Below are 19,375 nucleotides of genomic sequence, written 5' to 3' on the forward strand. Positions count from 1 at the left end.
CAACGGAAGTCAGCAAATTCTCCACAATCAAAACAGTTCCATCAGTCCAAACCTAGAGTCAAAACAATGTCGCTAACCTTTTTCGATATCACAGGGATGACTCATTATGAATTTGTACCAACTGGATAAACAGTTAACCAAGTTCTTGATTTGGAACTGTTGAAAGGCTGCGTGAAAAAGTTAAACAAAAACGACCTGAACTTATCGACAACAATTCATGGCTCTTCCATCACGACAATGCACCAGCTCACAGGGCATTTTCTGTGAGAATGTTTTTAGCTGGTAAACAAATAACTGTATCAGAAACCCACCCTACTCACCTGATGTGGCTCCCAATGCCTTCTCTCTTTACCCGAAGTGAAAGAAAATATTGAAAGGAAGACATTTTGATGACACTCAGTTTATCAAGGATAATACGATGACAGTTCTGATGGCCAATCCAGACAAAACGTTCCAAAATTGCTTTGAAGGGTTGACTAGGTGCTGGCGTCGCTTCATAGCTTCCCAGGGATAGTACTTCGAGTGTAACCATAGTGACATTCAGCAATGAGGTATGTAGTACTTTTTCTAGAATGATTTTGCGAACTTAATTGTCAGACCTCGTGTACTATAAGACAGGAATCATAACCTCCAGTGCTAACGGAGGCAAAGTAGTTGACTCAAGTAAGAGAAGAACGCAGGGGAGGCCAGTAGCGAACGAGAGAACACATGTCTCATGTAAGAGGTGCAGCATAGTCAAGGCTCAAGGGGGACTAGGTTTGATTCTGTAAGAGATTCTTGACATTCAGATTGCTGTGTGAGTCTCCAAAATTGTCAATATTGACTCAACATATGGAGGAAACTAAACATACCCAGAGGACACATTTTGTCTATAGCTGACATGGGATTTTATATTTGCTCTTTCCAAATGGTCGTGTATAATGTGCATATTTGTATGTAAAAGAGTTCCTTTCTTTGGTATAATCCTCGTGTGCTTTATCAAAAACTTGGGCACCGACATGCAACGAAAACTGTCATTTAGACTCATTTTACCCACTTGAATAATTTTCCCAATACTTATTCAAACCACAGTCTATTTGTACTTATTTTTCACAGATTGTTAATCCAATGGAAAATTACTCATAGAACCACTGAAACTAAAGTTTTGAAATGGTTCCCATCTATATTGGTACGAACTTCAGGCTCTTGATGTTTTGATGTTTAAACCTGCCATCCTGATTATGCCAGGGCTCTAGGAACTTAACAGACATACTGAGACAGTCTATCGCACAGCTTCAACTAAAAGGAAAGTTCACGATTTCCTACTATTGCAGGAAAACCCTGCTGGTAATAAACATTTATTGAGCAAACGATTTGCGCATGCACTAAGATGCTAAATTCTTAAAGGGTCATATGCTACTTGTTAGTAGACTACCCATCAGCAAATTTCTAAAGATTCTCTGAGCGCCAGTGAATGAGTAATGACTGAAAGGAAACAGGTGAACTTCTTTAAGCCAGCAGATATCGCCAGTGATACTCCCTTTCACTGCTTGAGCCCACAGGTAAAGACAGTTCAAAGTCAGGCCAAGAGTGTTGGAAAGAAGAGAGCTGAAGGAAGTGTCCATCCCAAACTGAACCTCTTCTAGAGAGTTCTTACGTTTTTGAAATCTGTGAAGTGATACATTACACTTATCCATTTAGTGGTTTTGAACCAAGAGTTGTGTCTGAATTTATTAGATCCAGGACTTATTAGATTTACTCAGTCAAAACTTTCAGGGAAGAGCCCAGGCCTGTAAATGTTTGCACAGTTCCTCAAGTGACTGTGATTCGCCAGAACAATTCTAGCTGAGATCTACTGCAGTACCGATCACTTCAGTCTGTTCTTTCGCCTACGTGGCCAATTCCCTCGGTCATTTGAGGATTCGGACAAATAACAGAAAAGTGTAAGAGACATGTCAATTATCCAAACTGCACATCATTTCCTGGGTTGGAGTGGAAAAAAGACTAATCAACTCAAAATGCAACTGGATTTCATTATTGATAATTCTCCATCAAGACATCTAGATTGCACAGCAGAGTTTAGAGTCTTAATCTAGGTGGTTCTTTCCGCCAAAATAAGATTGTATGTCAGTTAATTATCTGTCCCTTCCTCCTGTTTGCCACTTACTCACCACCATTCACTGAAATCTTGTGGCCTCAGTGTCCTCCTAGAATCTATCTCCAGGCAAGCTTACCTCTCACTAACTCTCTCTCCTCAACTAAGGATTACTATCCCCGAAAACTGGACAGCCCCTTGCCTAAACATAGAAATTAATGGGAAAAATAACTAAGAACCTCTCTGGTATTTCCCCTCCCTGGCCAAATTTCCAAGTTGGTCTGCACCGTTCCTCTGAGTGCTCTCTCCTTTTCCCTCTTAAGCTTTGGCCAATGAGAGCTAAATCACCTTCATATAAATCACCTTTTTATAACATAGGAACATGTGAAGAGCATGAAGATTTCCGTGAAATTGTGAAATTTTTCTGTTAGTTTTAGTTTTAAGAGAAAGCCTATTGCCAAGGCGAATTTTGCTTTCCTGCATTGTTTTCCATTAGTTGGTCAAAAACTCAGACAGAAAAAAATATTGGAAAAAGACAGTTTTCCCTGTGACAAACTGTTTTTACAAATATTTGCCATAAGCACATAAAAGACAGGTGTGCCTTCTACGACTTCTTTAGTAGTATCAGCATGTAAAGTGCAATCTTCGGCAACTAAGTTCAAAATGTTTTCATTCAGGGAACTGCCTGACTTGCAAACAAGTGAAATTGACCCTACCGGTGTCAACCTAGAGCATTCCTGCCGGGGTCGCAGTGGCGAGAGGTGATGTACTTCCAGGAGCAAAAGCGCGTGAACGCGGCCCCATCACCTCCTCCCTCTGTACACCTGCAACCCGCCCAGGACCTGCATGAGGCTGAGCAGGAGCCCCACTCCGAGGTGGAGACCCTGAGAGGGGCCGTGACTGGCAGAGGGGTTCTGAGCACAGGCAGCTGTCTTTGCTGGATGCCCAGACGTGACTGACCCTCCTGCGCAGTCTTCAGAAACCCGGGGTCCTGGGGTGCCAGGGGCCTGTGGCCTGCTGCTACCCCTCCCCCACATGCACACCGCCAGCTCCCCCTGCCGGGTACCAGGTCTCCATTCCTCCTCCCACCCATCCCCAGCAGCGCCCATGTCCTAAGGCCCTGCCTGCACAGAAGCCACCCCCTCATCACTTCCCTCCCCCCAGAACTTCAGTGCTTGGTGGGCTCTGAGCCTGGCACCCACTTCCACGCAGAACAGCAAGTGCTTCCTTCTGGGGTGGAATGGGAGCTGGGAGGCAGAGCTGGGCCCTTTCCTTAGACACCCCATTTCCCAGCCTCCCTGACTTGGCTTTGGAGTTGTTTCCGTGGTGACGGGGCCTGATGTACAGTATGCAATACATACCTACTAGAAATGCAATGCTTGTGGCTAAAGAGACGTGTATTGCAAATATTGGGTAAATACGCCTGTTGATCGATACCTTGTCAGTTGCTTCTATATCTGCCCGGTGTTGCAGCAGCTTTGCGGCAATGGCTGTGTTCCCAACCAGGACCGCGTAGTGCAAAGCGGTGCAGCCACACTCGTCCTTTATATTGGGATCAGCTCCGTTTTCCAGCAGGAAACTCGCACACTCCTCTTCCTGGGCCTGTACGGCCTGTGGATTATACCCAGAAATAGACGGTCAATTCTGGGAATTCAAAGTAGATATTCCACAACTTTCCCCAATTAGTTCTAAGTAATCAGGACAAGTTCATTTTCATTCTAAATCATTCAGTCCGTCTGGTGTGGACATAGCTGGCTACCACGTACCTTCATCAGAGCTGTCAGCTTCTTGTTGTCTTGGAGATTCAGCTTGCATTTCCTCTCTATTAACAGAGTCACCACTCCCAGGCGACCACAGTCACAGGCCAGATGCAGAGCGGTCCTATGAGGGTGACAAGGCTTTTAAGGACATTACAGGGCACTGTCTCAAACATGCAATTCCTCACGTAACTGTGAACGTGAGATGCTACTCCGAGGCCTTCTAAACCAATGTGGAGTTTGCTTCTGCACAAGGACAATATTTACTGGCTCTTGTCACTCACCACCTGAATGAAAGAGCAGCCTATGTGAGTGAGAGAGGACATGACCCGGGGATTCAGCTCAACATGGGTTTGATCCCACTTCAGCTCTGTCACTTGTTAGCTATCCCTTCGCCTTTGTGGGCCTCGATTTCCTCAGCAACAAAATGGGCATAAAAACAGTAGTCACCTCACAGGACACAGGACTTTGCTGTGCATCTATGCTCAACTGACATCTATGCAAAGAGTTGGCTACACACTTCCTACCACAAAACACAGCTGAATAATTGTTAGATAATATGATTATAGTGGTTACTATTACTACTACTTCGCAAAGACAACCTGTCGATTAAGCAAAATGACATCACTCTAAATACTTTGCAGATATGTTTTAAGGATTAGAAAGGACACTGTATGGCAGTGATTCTAAGATACTAGTTTCTCAATTTTAACACCTCTGACTTTGGAAGACAGTTTATAATTCAGAATGTCTTGTAACTATGATTGGCAGCCACTTAAAACCTTTCTTTTTGGTACACACAAGAGTGGACACCCTGCCGTCCATGGCACCTTAAATGGAGGGAAATAATTGTACATACAAAAGACCTATTGTGTTCTAGTCCTGTACTTCCCATTGAAATCAACGCTGGTTCTTAAAACCACTGTGGGGAAAGAGGACTCAAATAACAAAACAAAAGAAGACAAGTTTTTAAAAGTAATTCTCATTTTGATTTTCAAGAAACTTGAAGCCAAAGGAAACTCAGGATTCAAATGAACAGGGAGGGCTCATTTTATTCAATATTTAGTGTTATAGATTATATGAAAATCAGATGTTTCCGTTGATCACTATTAGTATTTGTACACTTTCAAAGTGGCCGGTTTGGTTACCTTTTACAACGTCCTAACTGCAGAAATCCTTTGTTTGAAAGGAGGAAGCAAAAGGTTCCATTGAGATTAGCTTCTAATGCTTCCACGTCAAATGTTTCACTTGGCTCATACAGGTCAACAGAAACATTTTAAGGGTGAAAGAGCCTGAGAGACAGATTGAAAAGGGCCTGAGTAGACTACTTCTGGTACATACTAGGTATTCAGGTTAGAGTTGATGAACAAATGGGTTAAAATAATGGATAACTACAAATGGAGAGTTCAATAATTTTAAGGAAAAAATTTACAGAGTAAAGCAATACTTCTGCAATAGTAATAATCACTTTTATTTGCTATTTTTGATTTCTGATTTTCATAAGGACACAGCTGAAAAGAGTAATGAAAAATCATGCACATATTATAGGCAATCAAACTATATGTAATACAAAACATAAGCGTATATAAAAATATATATGCATGAACTCAAAAGGCAAGGAAAAAGGTTCCCTTTACTCCTGAAGGGGCGAAAAGTTGCCCGAAAATACCAGTCTTTAAAAATGTAAAAAACGAAATAAAATAGAAAAGTGAGAAATTATTTTCATCTGCGCAAGATTCATATTCCTGAAATCAATGAAATGTCCCCCTGGATTATTTCACTAATAATAAGCTTTTTCTTGAATTTCTATATATGTTCATTGTAGAAATCAGATTTTTTTAAAAGGAAACAAAAATTTCACTTATAATACAAATGCTCAGCTATCACTTTTATCCCAATTTGCACATGTTTTCAGCTAACATAAGATACTAATCTGTTTGTGTGTGTGTGTGTGTGTGTGTGTGTGTAATGAAACCGATTTATTTTCTCGCTTCCGATCTATCCCAGTATATCTTTGCACGTCAACATACATCTATTATCTATACCACCTTCAATGGTTGTATATTATTTCACGGTATGCATGCACTGCTTATGTGAGTAATTTATAATGCATTGCTGTTTTTAAGTAGTGCTGAGAAAAATAAATTGTATGTAACTTACCTAATTATTTCGTAAAGATACTTGAGTATTTGGAATTGACGGGTAAAGGCAACTATATTTTTTAAACGTGGTCCTGATCACCAAGTGGCCCACTTGAAAAGCCAAAAGCAAGTTAAACTTGAAGCAGCAGTGTAAGTGCCGTGGCTCCTCTCCTTCACACGCTTTGTGGACGGAAAGGGGAATTTTGTTTCTCTTTTACCTTAAATCCCTTTTCTCACTATAAACATGAACTATATCCCCAATGTCCGTTGGCCACTTGTAGGTACACACACATAGCTGTACACTGATGCAAAATGGATGTTGGGTTTTATGGGAAGAATGTTTAGCCCACAAGTCGACCTATGATGGGAAGTTTCTTTCTCGTTACGCACTTTTCCATAGGATATAACATTATGTCTGAAATTGTGAACATCAAAAATAAAATGCTGTGAATACTGAGTTGATGTCCATCACAGATATTTAGTTCAATGCCTTTGAACGTGTCAGTAGAGCGCTCTGTAAGGGGAATGATGAGTGGGTCCCAAGTGTTTATTTCTGCTGCCCGCAGAGTCCGCCTGGGCCCTGGACCCCAGGTAGGGTCCCCACCCCGGGGAAGACAGCCCAGCGCCCTGGGTGACAGGAGGGCTGGCATCACCTGGATGAGCCCCGGCAGGTGAGCCCCTCCCCCAGGGCCCCGCCTCCCCCGGGCCCGCCTGTGGCCACCGGCCTCGCAGCCCTCTCACCGCTTCTGCCTGTCTCTGTCATTCAAGCGTCCCGGACGGAGCAAGAGAAGCCTCTGCACTTCCGGGACGTCCCCGCTGCAGGCGGCTCTGTGGATCTTCCTGAGATCCTTCCCTTCGATTTGGTAGCTCCCGCTACCCTCAGTCTTCTTGACAGCACCATGGCGCTGCGAGCTGTTTTTGGATTCCAAGGGCGCCACGCGAGTCTTATGCCTCGAGTGAACACCCTCCTTCCTGGCCGAGCCTAAGGGCGTCGCAAGCCCCTCAGCACCGCTCATGCTTTTCAGTCCGCTGAGCCCGAACAGCAGTACACTCAGGAGCAGTCAACTGCCTCTCCCACCAGATCCCAGCAGGACAGTGAGGCGGTTTGGAACCTCTCGGCCCAGAATGCCTGTAACCGAGCAACCGGGCCAGGTCAGAGCTGATGTCACTGGCAGGTGCACAGAAGCCTACGGTGCAAGGGCACCCAGACCTCACGGGCAAGGCCCAGGCGTCTCACATCTCAGAGGCACTTGGAGGCAGCGCTGGGTTCCCTTCAGACCCTGCTGGGCTTTGGCCCAGTCTTTTGCTAGGTCATGTGGGGAAAATGAAATAGGAAATTTCATTTCCTGAATTAGAAAACCAGATATGTAAGAGGCAGAGAACTTAGGAGAAGCAAAAAACGTAAATGAGAAAAAAGAAAAAACTTATGTACTGTAAAAGTGTGAAATCTATTGATTTCTAGCAATAAAATAGAAAAGCACTTAAGAGTTTGGTTTCCAAAGATAACCCTTTTGTCTTTTCAAATGTTCTATTTTGAACCTCTTAATCTATGAAACATCTTTAGAAAAATAATTACCTTAGACTAGAAAGCTACTTTAGAAAGTTAAAGTATAATTTGTATTTATGTGCTTCTTGAATAAGGCCTGTGAACACAGACATCTATTGATTTGTTCCTTTTGACATGAGATTTCACCAATTTATGCCATCTGGAATGGCCAGAAAAGATCTATCTTTCCATTCTTTTAGTTGGCAGTGTGTTCACTTGTCAGTCTGTTACAACTGTACCAGTATTATTACAGCTGCCCTTTGATTTTCGTATACTTTTTTTGCAACCCACCTTAAATTTGTCATTTAAATCCTTCAACTGTCTTTCCAAAGTTAATCAGATCATGAATAACCACACTGCTACTGACAGTTCATTTTTGGCAGTGTCACAACATTCATCTGGCCAATGATTTTGCCAATGTTTGTGTATTTAATCATATTTTTGTCCTTATAAAATTGTGTGGCATTTACCAACACCGAGAAGCATAGATCATATAAACGTAATACAATTATTAAACTTGGACATCATTAGATATTCTGAGCAAAATCCTTACATCAAGTGAAATAATCAAATTAAAGAAAAAATAGAAACCCTTAGAAATAAATCTTGGGAGATTATAGCTGAAAATCAAGGATAAATCAGTACTAACTTTGACAACTTTCTTGGGATGAAACCCTTACATTATAACACGGTAAGACTAATATGATGTTTTTCTGCTTTTAAGTTGCATATACATTTGAACCTAAAATGCTATGAACTAGTAAACTAGTGACCTAGTAAACGTAATAACTATGTAAGCTTGCCATCCAGTAGAAAAGTATCTACTGTCTTCCCGGTCTGTCATTTCAGAAGGAAAGAATCCAATTTTTGCTATTGTGTTTTTCTGAGTTTTCAGAAATGGATTACAGCAGAGCAAGACTATTTCTGAGGCTCTAGGAGACTATTTTGGCCCTTTGCTCACAAGCACTGAGTCCAGGTTTTGGGTAGTGCTTCTATACACTTTTACCTGCCAGGTAGTATATATGGCTGTTTCCAAGTGGAGGAAGCTTTAGACCTTCAAAATTTGACAAGTGACGATTCCTACATCACACAATATTTTACTCTTGATGAAGTTATGGTCCCAGGGTTATGGTTATTGTTACAGAAACTCTTGACTACTGGCATAAACATGCTAGGACAAAGAGTGGACAAACGTCTGGCCGATTTGGAAAACAAAGACTATGTAGATAAAATTCTTGCAGAGTTTTGGTTATGAGAATATGTGCACTATATGGAAGATAACAGACAAGATGTACGTGACAAGAATGCTTTTAGAAACAGACTTTCCAATTTCGTACGTATGATATTACTATTTCATCATCACATGAAATCATTTCTTCCCGGGCCTTCGTTCAGACCACAGGTATTTCTTTTTCAACTCAAAAGAAGATACCGCTATTGCAGTTAACAAGGCTTGGCCGAAAAGTGTGAATTTCCCTTAATGGTGTATAAACTGGCATTCATGTATTTTGATCAGTATACTGCAGTAATAGACAACACTATTCGAAATGTCATTGTCACATCAACAGCTATGTCCCTTGTTTCCTGAGTGTTAATTCCTCCTCCACTGTGTTCCTTGTGGGTAACTTTGCCATTGCTTCTGTGATTGTGGGAGTAACCAATTCCATGGCATTCTGGAGCGTCCGTCTTGTTTCCATACCCATGATTAATCTTGCCATTTATACAAGATTCTCTTTCCATTTTTCTGCACACAGTTCCTATGCGTTAGTCTACAATGTGAAGCCCTCGGTGAACCATAGGAAGTGAGTGTTGTGTGTGCTAGGCCACCCACTGTTACAAAGTGCTACTTTCCTAGTAATCCGGGTGAGTGCTTTATCAGCAGCTAAAGCATAGGACTGCAGGACCTTTTGAAGATGTTGTTTCTTGTTATGGTATTTGGGGTTGCTTGTGGCCGAATTTTTATTCCAGTATTTTTAGCCTCTTTTTTTTTTTTTTGAAGGTTTGTTTGAATATCAACTAGCAAATCAAAGACCAAGTATAGAATTCCTGATTGCCTCCAATTCATTCTGATAAAAACGCATAATTATGAATAGGGTAACAGGGGGATCACTGCATAAATTATATAAATGTGTAACCATTATGCTGTATGCCTGAAACTGACATAAATAATATTGAATATCAACTGTAATGGAAAAAAAATAGATAATTAAAAAAACAAAGAATAGTCAGTAAACTAAAAACAAAGGCATGTTTTCTTCACTTGAAAAATCCCATTTTAAAATGTTATTTAAAATATCCTGAGAAAAATTAGTCTTACATTAAAATACCTTTACTAAATTAGGAAGTGTCACTTTTATTATGATCTATAGAATCAAGTAAAAAGTATAACTTTCCAGTTATTCTTTTCCTTCTATTTCTTCTTTCGATGTTTATACCTGGAACTCAAGTATTTTACATGTGATAGTACAAATGAAATATTATTTTCATTGTACCTTCCCACATGCATTATCATGTAAAATTTCAATTTATTTCTCTCCCATTCTGGCTCTTTGCTATGCATTTGCTTCACGGTGTATTTTGATGAACTCAAGTTTTAAAGTTTTGAAATCCAATTTATCTTCTTCTTTTATTTCTTTTTCTTCTTTGTGTTTGATAGTGCTTTCTGTGCCCTAAGAAAATTTTGCCTATTCCTAGATTATGAAAAAAAATTACCTCTGTATTCTTCTCAAAGCTAATGGTTTTTACTTTACATTTGATCCATAGATCTGTGTTTGGTGGGAAGTATGGATAGAGATTAATTTTCTTTCCATAATAGTTATCTAGCTGTCCCAGCATCATTAGTGAAAAGACTGTCCTTTCACTAATTAATAGGGTTCACTTGGTTCCTCTGTCAAAGAGCCAGTTGACAATTTACCTATGGCTTAATTTTTATCGTTGATCTGCTTGTCTATAAAAACCAGTACCACACTGCCTTGATTACTGAAGCTGTATGGTTTCTTGAAATTAGGCTGCATAAGTTGTCCAATATTTTTCGTCCTTTCCAAATTGCTTTTGCTTACTCTAGGTTATTTGCAATTAGATATTCATTTTAAAATCACTTGCCAATTTATCGATAGAAGCCTTTTGGGATCATGATTTGGGTATAGTGAATCTACAGGTCAATTTGGGGAAACAGTTTTCTTGAACAATATGAAATCTTCCAATCTGTGAACATGGTTTATTTCTCCGTTTATGTATGTCTTCTTTAATTCTTTTATTCTATTCACTAGAAACCAGTTACTTACTAAGACCAGCACATATTTAAGGAGAGGGAATTTCATTGGAGAAGTGTCAAAAAGTTTGTAGACATGTTTTAAAAACACCACATCTACTCACCTCGTCTTACCAAACAAGCCTTGTATCGAAAGGAAAGTACTTCTACCCAACTCAGTATCATTGATTCCAGCAAGTTTTTGTTGTTGGTGTTGTTGTTTTTTAGTATGTTCTTACTTTGTTCTTATTTTGTAGGAAGAGACATAGGATTGCAACATAACACTATTGAATAAGGCATTTTTTGGTTGAAAGAATTGTAGACATTATCTCACTAAATTTTACACTGGGAGAGGTGACTTGTCCTTAACCTGGGAATCATTTCTTCTTGGAACACAATTCAAATGACCATAAAACATTTGTAGTTCAGTAAAAGGCTGATGACATGAGAATTTATTTTTGTAAGATGTGTTTCTTGCAGTCTTATTTGGGAAGGCATTAATTGACTGAGACCTAAATAACACAACATGATATTCCTAAAACTTCTTTCAAAATTATGAGGTGTTTAGTGGGGGAGTTAAGAGACTTTTAAGAGGTGACTGCTAGTCATTTTATGGAGGAAAGACATGAAGCAGTCATAGAAGAAATAGTATAAAATCAAGTGCAGATGTCGTGTGGCAAAGTCGATGATAGTAAAGAATGTATTTTTTTTAATTAAAGTTTATTAGGGTGACAATTGTTCTTAAAATTACGTAGATTTCAGGTGTACAATTCTGTACCACATCATCTATATATCACATTGTGTGTTCACCACCCAGAGTCAGTTCTCCTTCCATCACCATATATTTGATCCCCTTTACCCTCATCTACTACCTCCCTCACCCCTTACCCTCTGGTAACCATTAAACTGTTGTCTGTGTCTGTGAGTTTTGTTTCTTTGTTTGTTTGTCTTGTTCCTTTGTTGCTTTCAGTTTTACATCCCACATGTGTGTAAAGTCATATGGGTCTCGACTTTCTCTGTCTGACTTATTTCTCTTAACATGATATTCTCAAAATCCATCCATAGTGTCATAAATGGCAGTATTTCATTTTTCCTCATGGCAGAGTAGTAATCCATTATGTATATAGACCGCATCTTCTTTACCCAATCATCTATCGAAGGACACTTTGATTTTTTCCATGTCTTGGCCATTGTAAATAAAGCTGCAACGAACATCGGAGTACATATATCTTTACGGACAAATGTTTTCAGATTTTCTGGGTAGATACCCAGGAGAGGGATTGCTGGGTCATATGGCAATTCTATTCGTAATTTGTTGAGGAACCTCCACACTGCCTTCCATAGCGGCTGCACCAGTCTGCATTCCCATCAACAGTGTATAAGGGTTCCTTTTTCTCCACAGCCTCTCTAACACTTGTTATTATTTGTCTTGTTGATGATCGCCATTCTGACTGGTGTGAGGTGATATCTCATTGTGGTATTTATTTGCATTTCTCTGATGATTAGTGATGTTGAGCATTTTTTCATATGTCTATTTGCCATGTATGTCCTATTTGGAGAAATGTCTATTCAGGGCTTCTGCCCATTTTTTAATTGGATTGTTTGTGGTTTGTTGTTGTTGTTGTTGAGTTGTATGAGTTCCTTACATATTTTGCATATTAGCCCCTTATCCGAGGCGTTGTTTGCAAAAATCTCCTCCCTTTCGGTTAGCTGCCTCTTTATTTTGTGGATGGTTTCTTTTGCTGTGCAGAAGCTTTTTAGTTTGATAGAGTCCCATTCATTTATTTTAGCTTTTACTTCCCTTGCCTTTGAGGTCAAATGCATAAAATGTTCTTTGAACCTCTGGTCCTTAAGTTTAGTACTTAAGTAAGTTATGTTTTCTTCTATGCATTGTATTGTTTCACGTCTTATGTTTAGGTCTTTGATGCATTTTGAGTTAATTTTGGTACACGGTGACAGATAGCAGTCCAGTTTCATCCTTTTTCGTGAGGCTTTCCAATTCTCCCAGCACCATTTGCTGAAGAGGCTGTCTTTTCTCCATTGTATGTTTTGGATTTCTTTATCAAAAATAATCTATCCATATTTATGTGGGTTTATTTCTGGGTTCTCCATTCTATTCCACTGGTCTGTGTTTCTGCTTTTCTGCCAGTATCACACTGTTTTGATTATTGTTGCCCTGTAGTACAAGCTGAAGTCAGGGAATGTGATATCTCCAGCATTGTTCTTTTTCCTTAGAATTGCTGTGGCTATTTGGGGTCTTTTGTGGTTCTATGTAAATCTGATGATTTTTTGTTCTATTTCTTTAAAAAATGCCATTGGGATTTCGATGGGGATTGCATTAAATCTCTATATTGTTTTGGGTAATATGGCCATTTTAACTAGGTTGATTCTTCCAATCCACAAACACGGAATGTCTTTCCATTTCTTTTTGCCTTCTTGAATTTCTTTAAAAAACGTGCTATGGTTTTCAGTACATAAGTCTTTCACATCCTTGAGAAAGTTTATTCCTAGGTATTTTATTCTTCTGGTTGCAATTACAAAAAAAAAATTATTTCCTTTATTTTGTTTAACTTTTGTTTTCTGAGATTGCATTGTTAGTATATAGGAATGCAATGGACTTTTGTACTTTGATTTTGTAGCCAGCAACTTTACTGTATTCGTTTGTTTCTAATAGCTTTTAGGGGGAGTCTTAAGGGTTTTCCATATATAGCAATATGTCTTCTGCAAAAAGTGACAATTAAACTTCTTGATTGCCAATTTGGATGCTTTTTATTTCTTTCTCTTGCCTGATTGCTCTGGCGAGAATTTCCAATACTATGTTGAAAAGCAGAGGTGATAGGGGACAGCCCTGTCGTGTTCCTGAACATAGAGCAAAGGGCTTTGGTTTTTCACCATTAATTATGATATTAGCTGAGGGTCTGTCATCTATGGTCTTTATTATGTTAAGGTGTTCTCCTTCTATACCCATTTTATTAAGTGTTTTAATCATAAATGGAGATTGTATCTTGTCAAATGCTTTTTCTGCATCTACTGATATAATCATATGATTTTTGTCCTTTATTTTGTATATGGTGTATCACATTAATCGATCTGCATATGTTGAACCATCCTTGTGCCACTGGGATGAACCCCACTTGGTTGTGATGTATTATCTTTTTAATACATTGTTGCATTCGATTTGCTAGAATTTTGTTTAGGATTTCTGCATCTGTATTCATCAGAGATATTGGTCTGTAGTTTTCTTTTTTTGTGTTGTCCTTACCAGGCTTTGGTATCAAGGTCATGTTGGAGTCATGAAATGAGTCAGGGAGTACTGTCTCTTCTTAAATATTTTTGGAAGACCTTGAGTAGACAGGTATTAAATCCTCTTTGAATATCTGGTAGAATTCACTAGCGAAGCCATCTGGTCCCAGACTTTTGCTGTTGGGAAGATTTCAGATGACCGGTTCAATTTCCTTATGTTGATCATTCTATTCAAATTTTCTAGTTCTTCATGATTCAGCCTAGGAAGGCTTTATGTTTCCAAGAACATGTCCATTTCTTCTAGGTTATTGAATTTCGTAGCATATAGCCCTTCATACTATTCTTGGACGATCCTTTGTATTTCTGTGGCACCCGTGGTAACTTCCCTCTTTCTTTTCTGATTTTATTCATTTCTTTTCTCTTTTTATCTTAGTGAGTCTACCCAAGGGTTTGTCAATTTTATTTATCTTTTCACAGAAGCAGCTCTTTGTTGTATTAATTTTTTCTATTGTCTTTTTGTTCTCTATTTCATTTAGTTCTGCTCTGATTTTTATTATTTCCTTCCTTCTGCTGACTTTGGGTTTCATTTGTTCTTCTTTTCTAGCTCTTTAAGGTGTAACACGAGGTTATTTATCTGGGTTTTTCTTGAGATAGGCCTGTAATGATATAAATTTCCTCTTAAAACTGCTTTCGCTGCATCCTAAAAATTTTGGTAGGATATATTTTCATAGTCGTTGTTTCTATGTATCCTTTTTTTTTTTTTTTTTTTTTTAAGATTTTATTGGGGAAGGGAACAGGACATTTTATTGGGAAACACTGTGTACTTCCAGGACTTTTTTCCAAGTCAAGTTGTTGTCCTTTCAGTCTTAGTTGTGGAGGGCGCAGGTCAGCTCCAGGTCCAGTTGCCGTTGCTAGTTGCAGGTGACACAGCCCACCATCCCTTGCAGAGGTTGAAACCAGCAACCTTGTGGTTGAGAGGATTTTCTGCAACCAGTTGAGCCATCCCGGAACTCAGTGGCAGCTAAGCTCAAGGTGCCGTGTTGAATTTTACTTGCAGGTGGTGCTGCCCACCATCCCTTGCGGGAGTCGAGGTATCGAACTGGCAACCTTGTGGTAGAGAGCCCGCGCTCCAACCAACTGAGCCATTCAGGATGCAACTCAGCTCACGTTGTCATGTTCAATCTTAGTTGCAGGGGGCGGAGCCCACCATCCCTTGCGGGACTTGAGGAATTTAACTGGCAACCTTGTGGTTGAGAGCCCACTGGCCCATGTGGGAATCGAACTAGCAGCCTTTGGAGTTAGGAGCATGGAGCTCTAAGCGCATGAGACACTGGGCCGACCCTCTATGTATCTTTTGATCCCTCCTCTTATTTCTTCTTTGACCCAGTAGTTCTTTAAAAGTGTGTTGTTTAATCTCCACATATTTGTGTTTTTTTCTGCTTTCTTTTTGCATTTGATATCCAATTCCAAAGCCTTGTGATCAGAGAATATGCTTGGGATAATTTTAATCTTCTTAAATTTGCTGAGGCTACTTTTACATTCAATACATGGTCTACCCTTGAGAATGTTTCATGTATACTACAAAAGGATGTATAGTTTGATGTTCTAGGATGAAGTGCTCTATAATTGTCAATTATGTCCATGTCATCTAGTGTAACATTTAGGCTGCTCTTTCGTTATTTATTTTCTGTTTCGATGATCTATCCAAAGCTGTCAATGATGTATTTAGGTCCACTACTATAATTGTGTTTTGCTCAATTTCTCCCGTCAGTTCTGTTACTAATTGCTTGGTATATTTCGGTGCTCCCTGATTGGGGGCATAAATATTGATGACTGTTATGTCTTCTTGTTGTATAGTTCCTTTAATCATTATGAAATGTCTATCTTTGTCTCTTGTTATCTTTTTCACTTTGAAGTCTGTTTCATCTGATATCAGTATGGCTCCACCTGCATCTCTCTGGATATCATTTCCTTGGGACGCCAACTTCCACCCTTTCGTTTTGAGTCTATGTTTGTCCTTGTAGCTGAGATGTGTCTCTCGGAGGCAGCATATGGTGAGTTTAATTTTTTTGATTCAATCTGCACTCTGCACTTTTTCATTAGTGAGTTCAGTCTATTTACATTTAGGGTGATTATTGATATATGAGAATATCCTGTCATTCTATCTCTGGTTTCTTGGTGGGATGGTGTCTCCATTGTTTCTTTGCCTTTTTGTTGCTGTCTGTTATTGCAGTGTGGTGGTATTCTATGACATTCCCTTCTATTTCTCCTTTTTTGATGTTATATATTTCAGTTCTGGATATTTTTTTTTTTGAGTGGTTACTATTCAGTTTATTTAAAAGAAAGTTTCATATTTAGTGTTCCATTTTCTTCAGCATGCTTACTTTCTCCATTCCCTTGTGTCAGTTCAGACCTTTACTCTCTCCCCTTTTATGTTTTTGTTGTCACAAATTTTCCCTATTTCAGCTGTGAGTTGATTTCTGCACTGCAGTAGCAAGTTATCTTTTTCCTCTTTTTTTAAGTGTTTGTGGTTGTCTTTTTCCTTCTTTACACTGTGTATTGTGTTTAAGGATATAGTGTTCTATTTGGTGTAGGGGTTGCCATTTTTTGCTTCTGTCTGTTCGTAATACTACTCATGGTTTTGTATTCTTTTGCTTTTTTCTTTCAGGTTGAACAGCCTCCTTCAGTATTTCTTTTTGTTGTTTTTGCTTGTTTGTTTTTATTGGGGAATATTGGGGGAACGCGTTTTTTTCCAGGACCCATCAGCTCCATGTCAAGTCATTGTTTTTCAATATAGTGTGGGGGGTGCAGCTCAGCTCCAAGTCAAGTCGTTGTTTTCAATCTAGTTGTGGAGGACGCAGCTCACTGATCCATGTGGGACTCTAACCGGTGACCTTGGTGTTATGAGCACCGCGCTCTAACCACTGAGCCAACTGGTGGCCCACTCCGTCAGTATTTCTTGTAGTGCCAGTTGTGTGTTAGAAAATTCCCTCCGTTTCTGTATGTGTGGAAAGTTCTTTATTCCTCCTTCAGATGTGAAGGATATCTTTGCTGCATATATTATTCTTGGCTCACAATTTTTCTCTTTCCATAGTTTAAATATTTGAGTCCACTCCCTTTCGGCTTGTAGAGTTTCTGCTGAAAAATCTGATGATATCCTAATGGGCTTTCCATTGTAGGTTACCGTCTTATTTCCCTGGCTGCCCCAAGGATTGTTTCTCTGTCATTAATATTTGACAGCTTCAATACAGTGTGCTTTGGAGAAGCCCTGTTGGGATTGAAGTAATTAGGTGTTCTATTTGCTTCTTGTATTCGCGGATCCAGTTCTTTCCACAAGTTTGTGAAGTTCTCGTCAACTATTTGTTTGAATATACACTCTGCTCCCTTCTCCCTTTCATCTCCTTCTCCTTCTGGTATGCCCATTATTCTTATATTGCTCTTTCTGATGGAGTCAGAAAGTTCTTGTAGTGTTCTTTCATTTATTTTAACTCTCAAGTCTCCCTCTTCTTCCATCTGTGTCATTTCCAGATTTTTATCTTTGATGTCACTGATTCTTTCCTCCATCTGGTCAACTCTACTACCTAAGCTGACTATTTCATTCTTTTTTTCTTTTTTAATTGAGTTCTTAATCTCCAGCAATTCTATTTGGTTCTTTTTTAAAATTTCAATCTCTTTGGTGAAATGTTCAGTTTGTTCTTTGATTGTGTTTCTGGGTTCATTAAACTACCTGGCTGTATTTTCTTGCATCTTGTTGAGTTTTTTAAGAATTGCAATCTTGAATTCTCTGTCATTTAAGTCACATATTTCCCTGTCCTTAAGTTCATTTTCTGAAAACCTTTCATTTTCTTTCTGAGCTCCCTTGTTACCTTAGTTATTCATGACAATTAATGAATTATTATTTCTCTTCCTAGGCATCTACAGGAGTGGTTTCTGCAATAGGTTGATAGGAAGAGGTCTTTCTTTTGCTTTTCAGTAGGTGTTGGTAAAATGTTTTATTTTTACCTCTGACTGCAGCCTTTTATTCTCTGTCATGCTGTAATGTTATATTTTCTCAGCACTGTTCTGTCTTCTCATGTGATGGGGGGGTTCTCTAGAAGGCGGGCTTCTCCTCTATTGCCATCAAATGTCATCTGTACTGCAGTAGAGTCTTAGGATGTGAAGCCTTGAATTACTCAGAATCAACAACAAAGATAAAACCATCAGTAGTCTCAAAAATACATTCTTCAGATTACATCATAAAAATGGCAGCGTGAGGTGAGTCTCTTGAAATCTCACCTGGAATTTACAAAAAAATTGAACAACTATAATTCCACAAAGTTGTCCCTGCACAGAAGACAGGTAAGACCAGAGACGTGCAACTGAAATCGTCCAAAGGTGAGCAAATTGGACGAGCGGGGAAGGAGAGCAGTGGGAAGTGCAGAGACGCCTGGGTCACCTGTGTCACAAGGCACCACCTCTATGGGGGGATGTGGAGAGCTTCTGAAGTTCCAGAGCTCTTCCTGCACCAGTTTCACAGCCTGTGTATTTCCGCGGCTCTCTTTACTCTTGCAGAGTTCCACCCAGATAGGTGAGAACAGGGGCGAGGTGGGCTGTGACAGGTGGCTCTGAGCAAGGGCGGCGACCACCAGCACAGCCAGTCCTGCACCCAAGGCTACCTCCTCTGTGCTGGAACTAGTTGGGCTCTGAGTCTGTGGAAGGCAGTGTGGAGTTTCCTCAAAAAATTACGAATAGAATTGCCATATGAATCAGCAATTCCTCTCCTGGGTATCTACCCAAAAAATCTGAAAACATTTATAGATAAAGACACGTGTGCCCCAATGTTCATTGCAGCTTTGTTTACGGTGGCCAAGACATGGAAACAACCAAAATGTCCTTCTATAGATGAATGGATAACGAAGTTGTGGTATATATACACAATGGAATAGTATTCGACGGTAAGAAAAGATGATATAGGAACATTTGTGACAACATGGATGGATCTTGAGAGTGTAATGCTGAGCGAAATAAGTCAGACAGAAAAAGCAGAGAACTATGTGATGTCACTGATATGTGGTATATAAACCAAAAACAACAAAAGAACAAGACAAACAAATGAGAAACAGAAACTCATAGACACAGACAACAGTTTAGTGGTTACCAGAGGGTAAGGGGGGTGGGTGTGGGAGATGAGGGTAAGGGGGATCAAATATATGGTGATGGAAGGAGAACTGACTCTGGGTGATGAACGCACAATGGGATTTACAGATGACATAATACAGAATTGTACACGTGAAATTTAGGTTATTTTACTAGCAATTGTCACCACAATAAATTTAAAAAAAAAAAAAAAAAAGAAAAGAAAGCAACATACATACAGAGAACATT

At 39.5% G+C, this 19,375-nt stretch overlaps 1 protein-coding gene and 1 pseudogene across 15 annotated transcripts in view; one reads left to right on the plus strand and one right to left on the minus strand.

Moving 5' to 3' along the window:
- LOC148759169 (ankyrin repeat domain-containing protein 26-like) overlaps positions 1-19,375 on the minus strand; it is a 191,172-nt gene that overhangs the window by 46,496 nt on the left and 125,301 nt on the right. For 6 of the 15 annotated variants that reach the window (XR_016018217.1, XR_016018098.1, XR_016018139.1 and 3 more), the window contains exons 1-3: positions 6,714-7,112; positions 3,841-3,955; positions 3,512-3,685 (exon numbers count right to left, since the gene is read on the minus strand). Coding sequence is in view for 11 of the 15 variants with exons in the window: in XM_088789310.1 (XP_088645436.1) it covers positions 3,512-3,685; positions 3,841-3,955; positions 6,714-6,988 (564 nt within the window). In the remaining 4 variants the exon portion in view is untranslated. Of the gene's footprint in view, positions 1-3,511; positions 3,686-3,840; positions 3,956-4,979; positions 5,143-6,713; positions 7,114-19,375 lie in introns of those variants that run through there. The other 9 variants (XM_088801802.1, XM_088788889.1, XM_088802089.1 and 6 more) reach the window with 3 other exon arrangements.
- LOC148759170 (patched domain-containing protein 3 pseudogene) lies at positions 7,098-9,515 on the plus strand (annotated as a pseudogene).

Source organism: Rhinolophus sinicus, chromosome 1 (genome assembly GCF_057876585.1).
Source record: "Rhinolophus sinicus isolate RSI-liver-muscle chromosome 1, RSI-T2T, whole genome shotgun sequence".
Taxonomy (NCBI): Eukaryota; Metazoa; Chordata; class Mammalia; order Chiroptera; family Rhinolophidae; genus Rhinolophus; species Rhinolophus sinicus.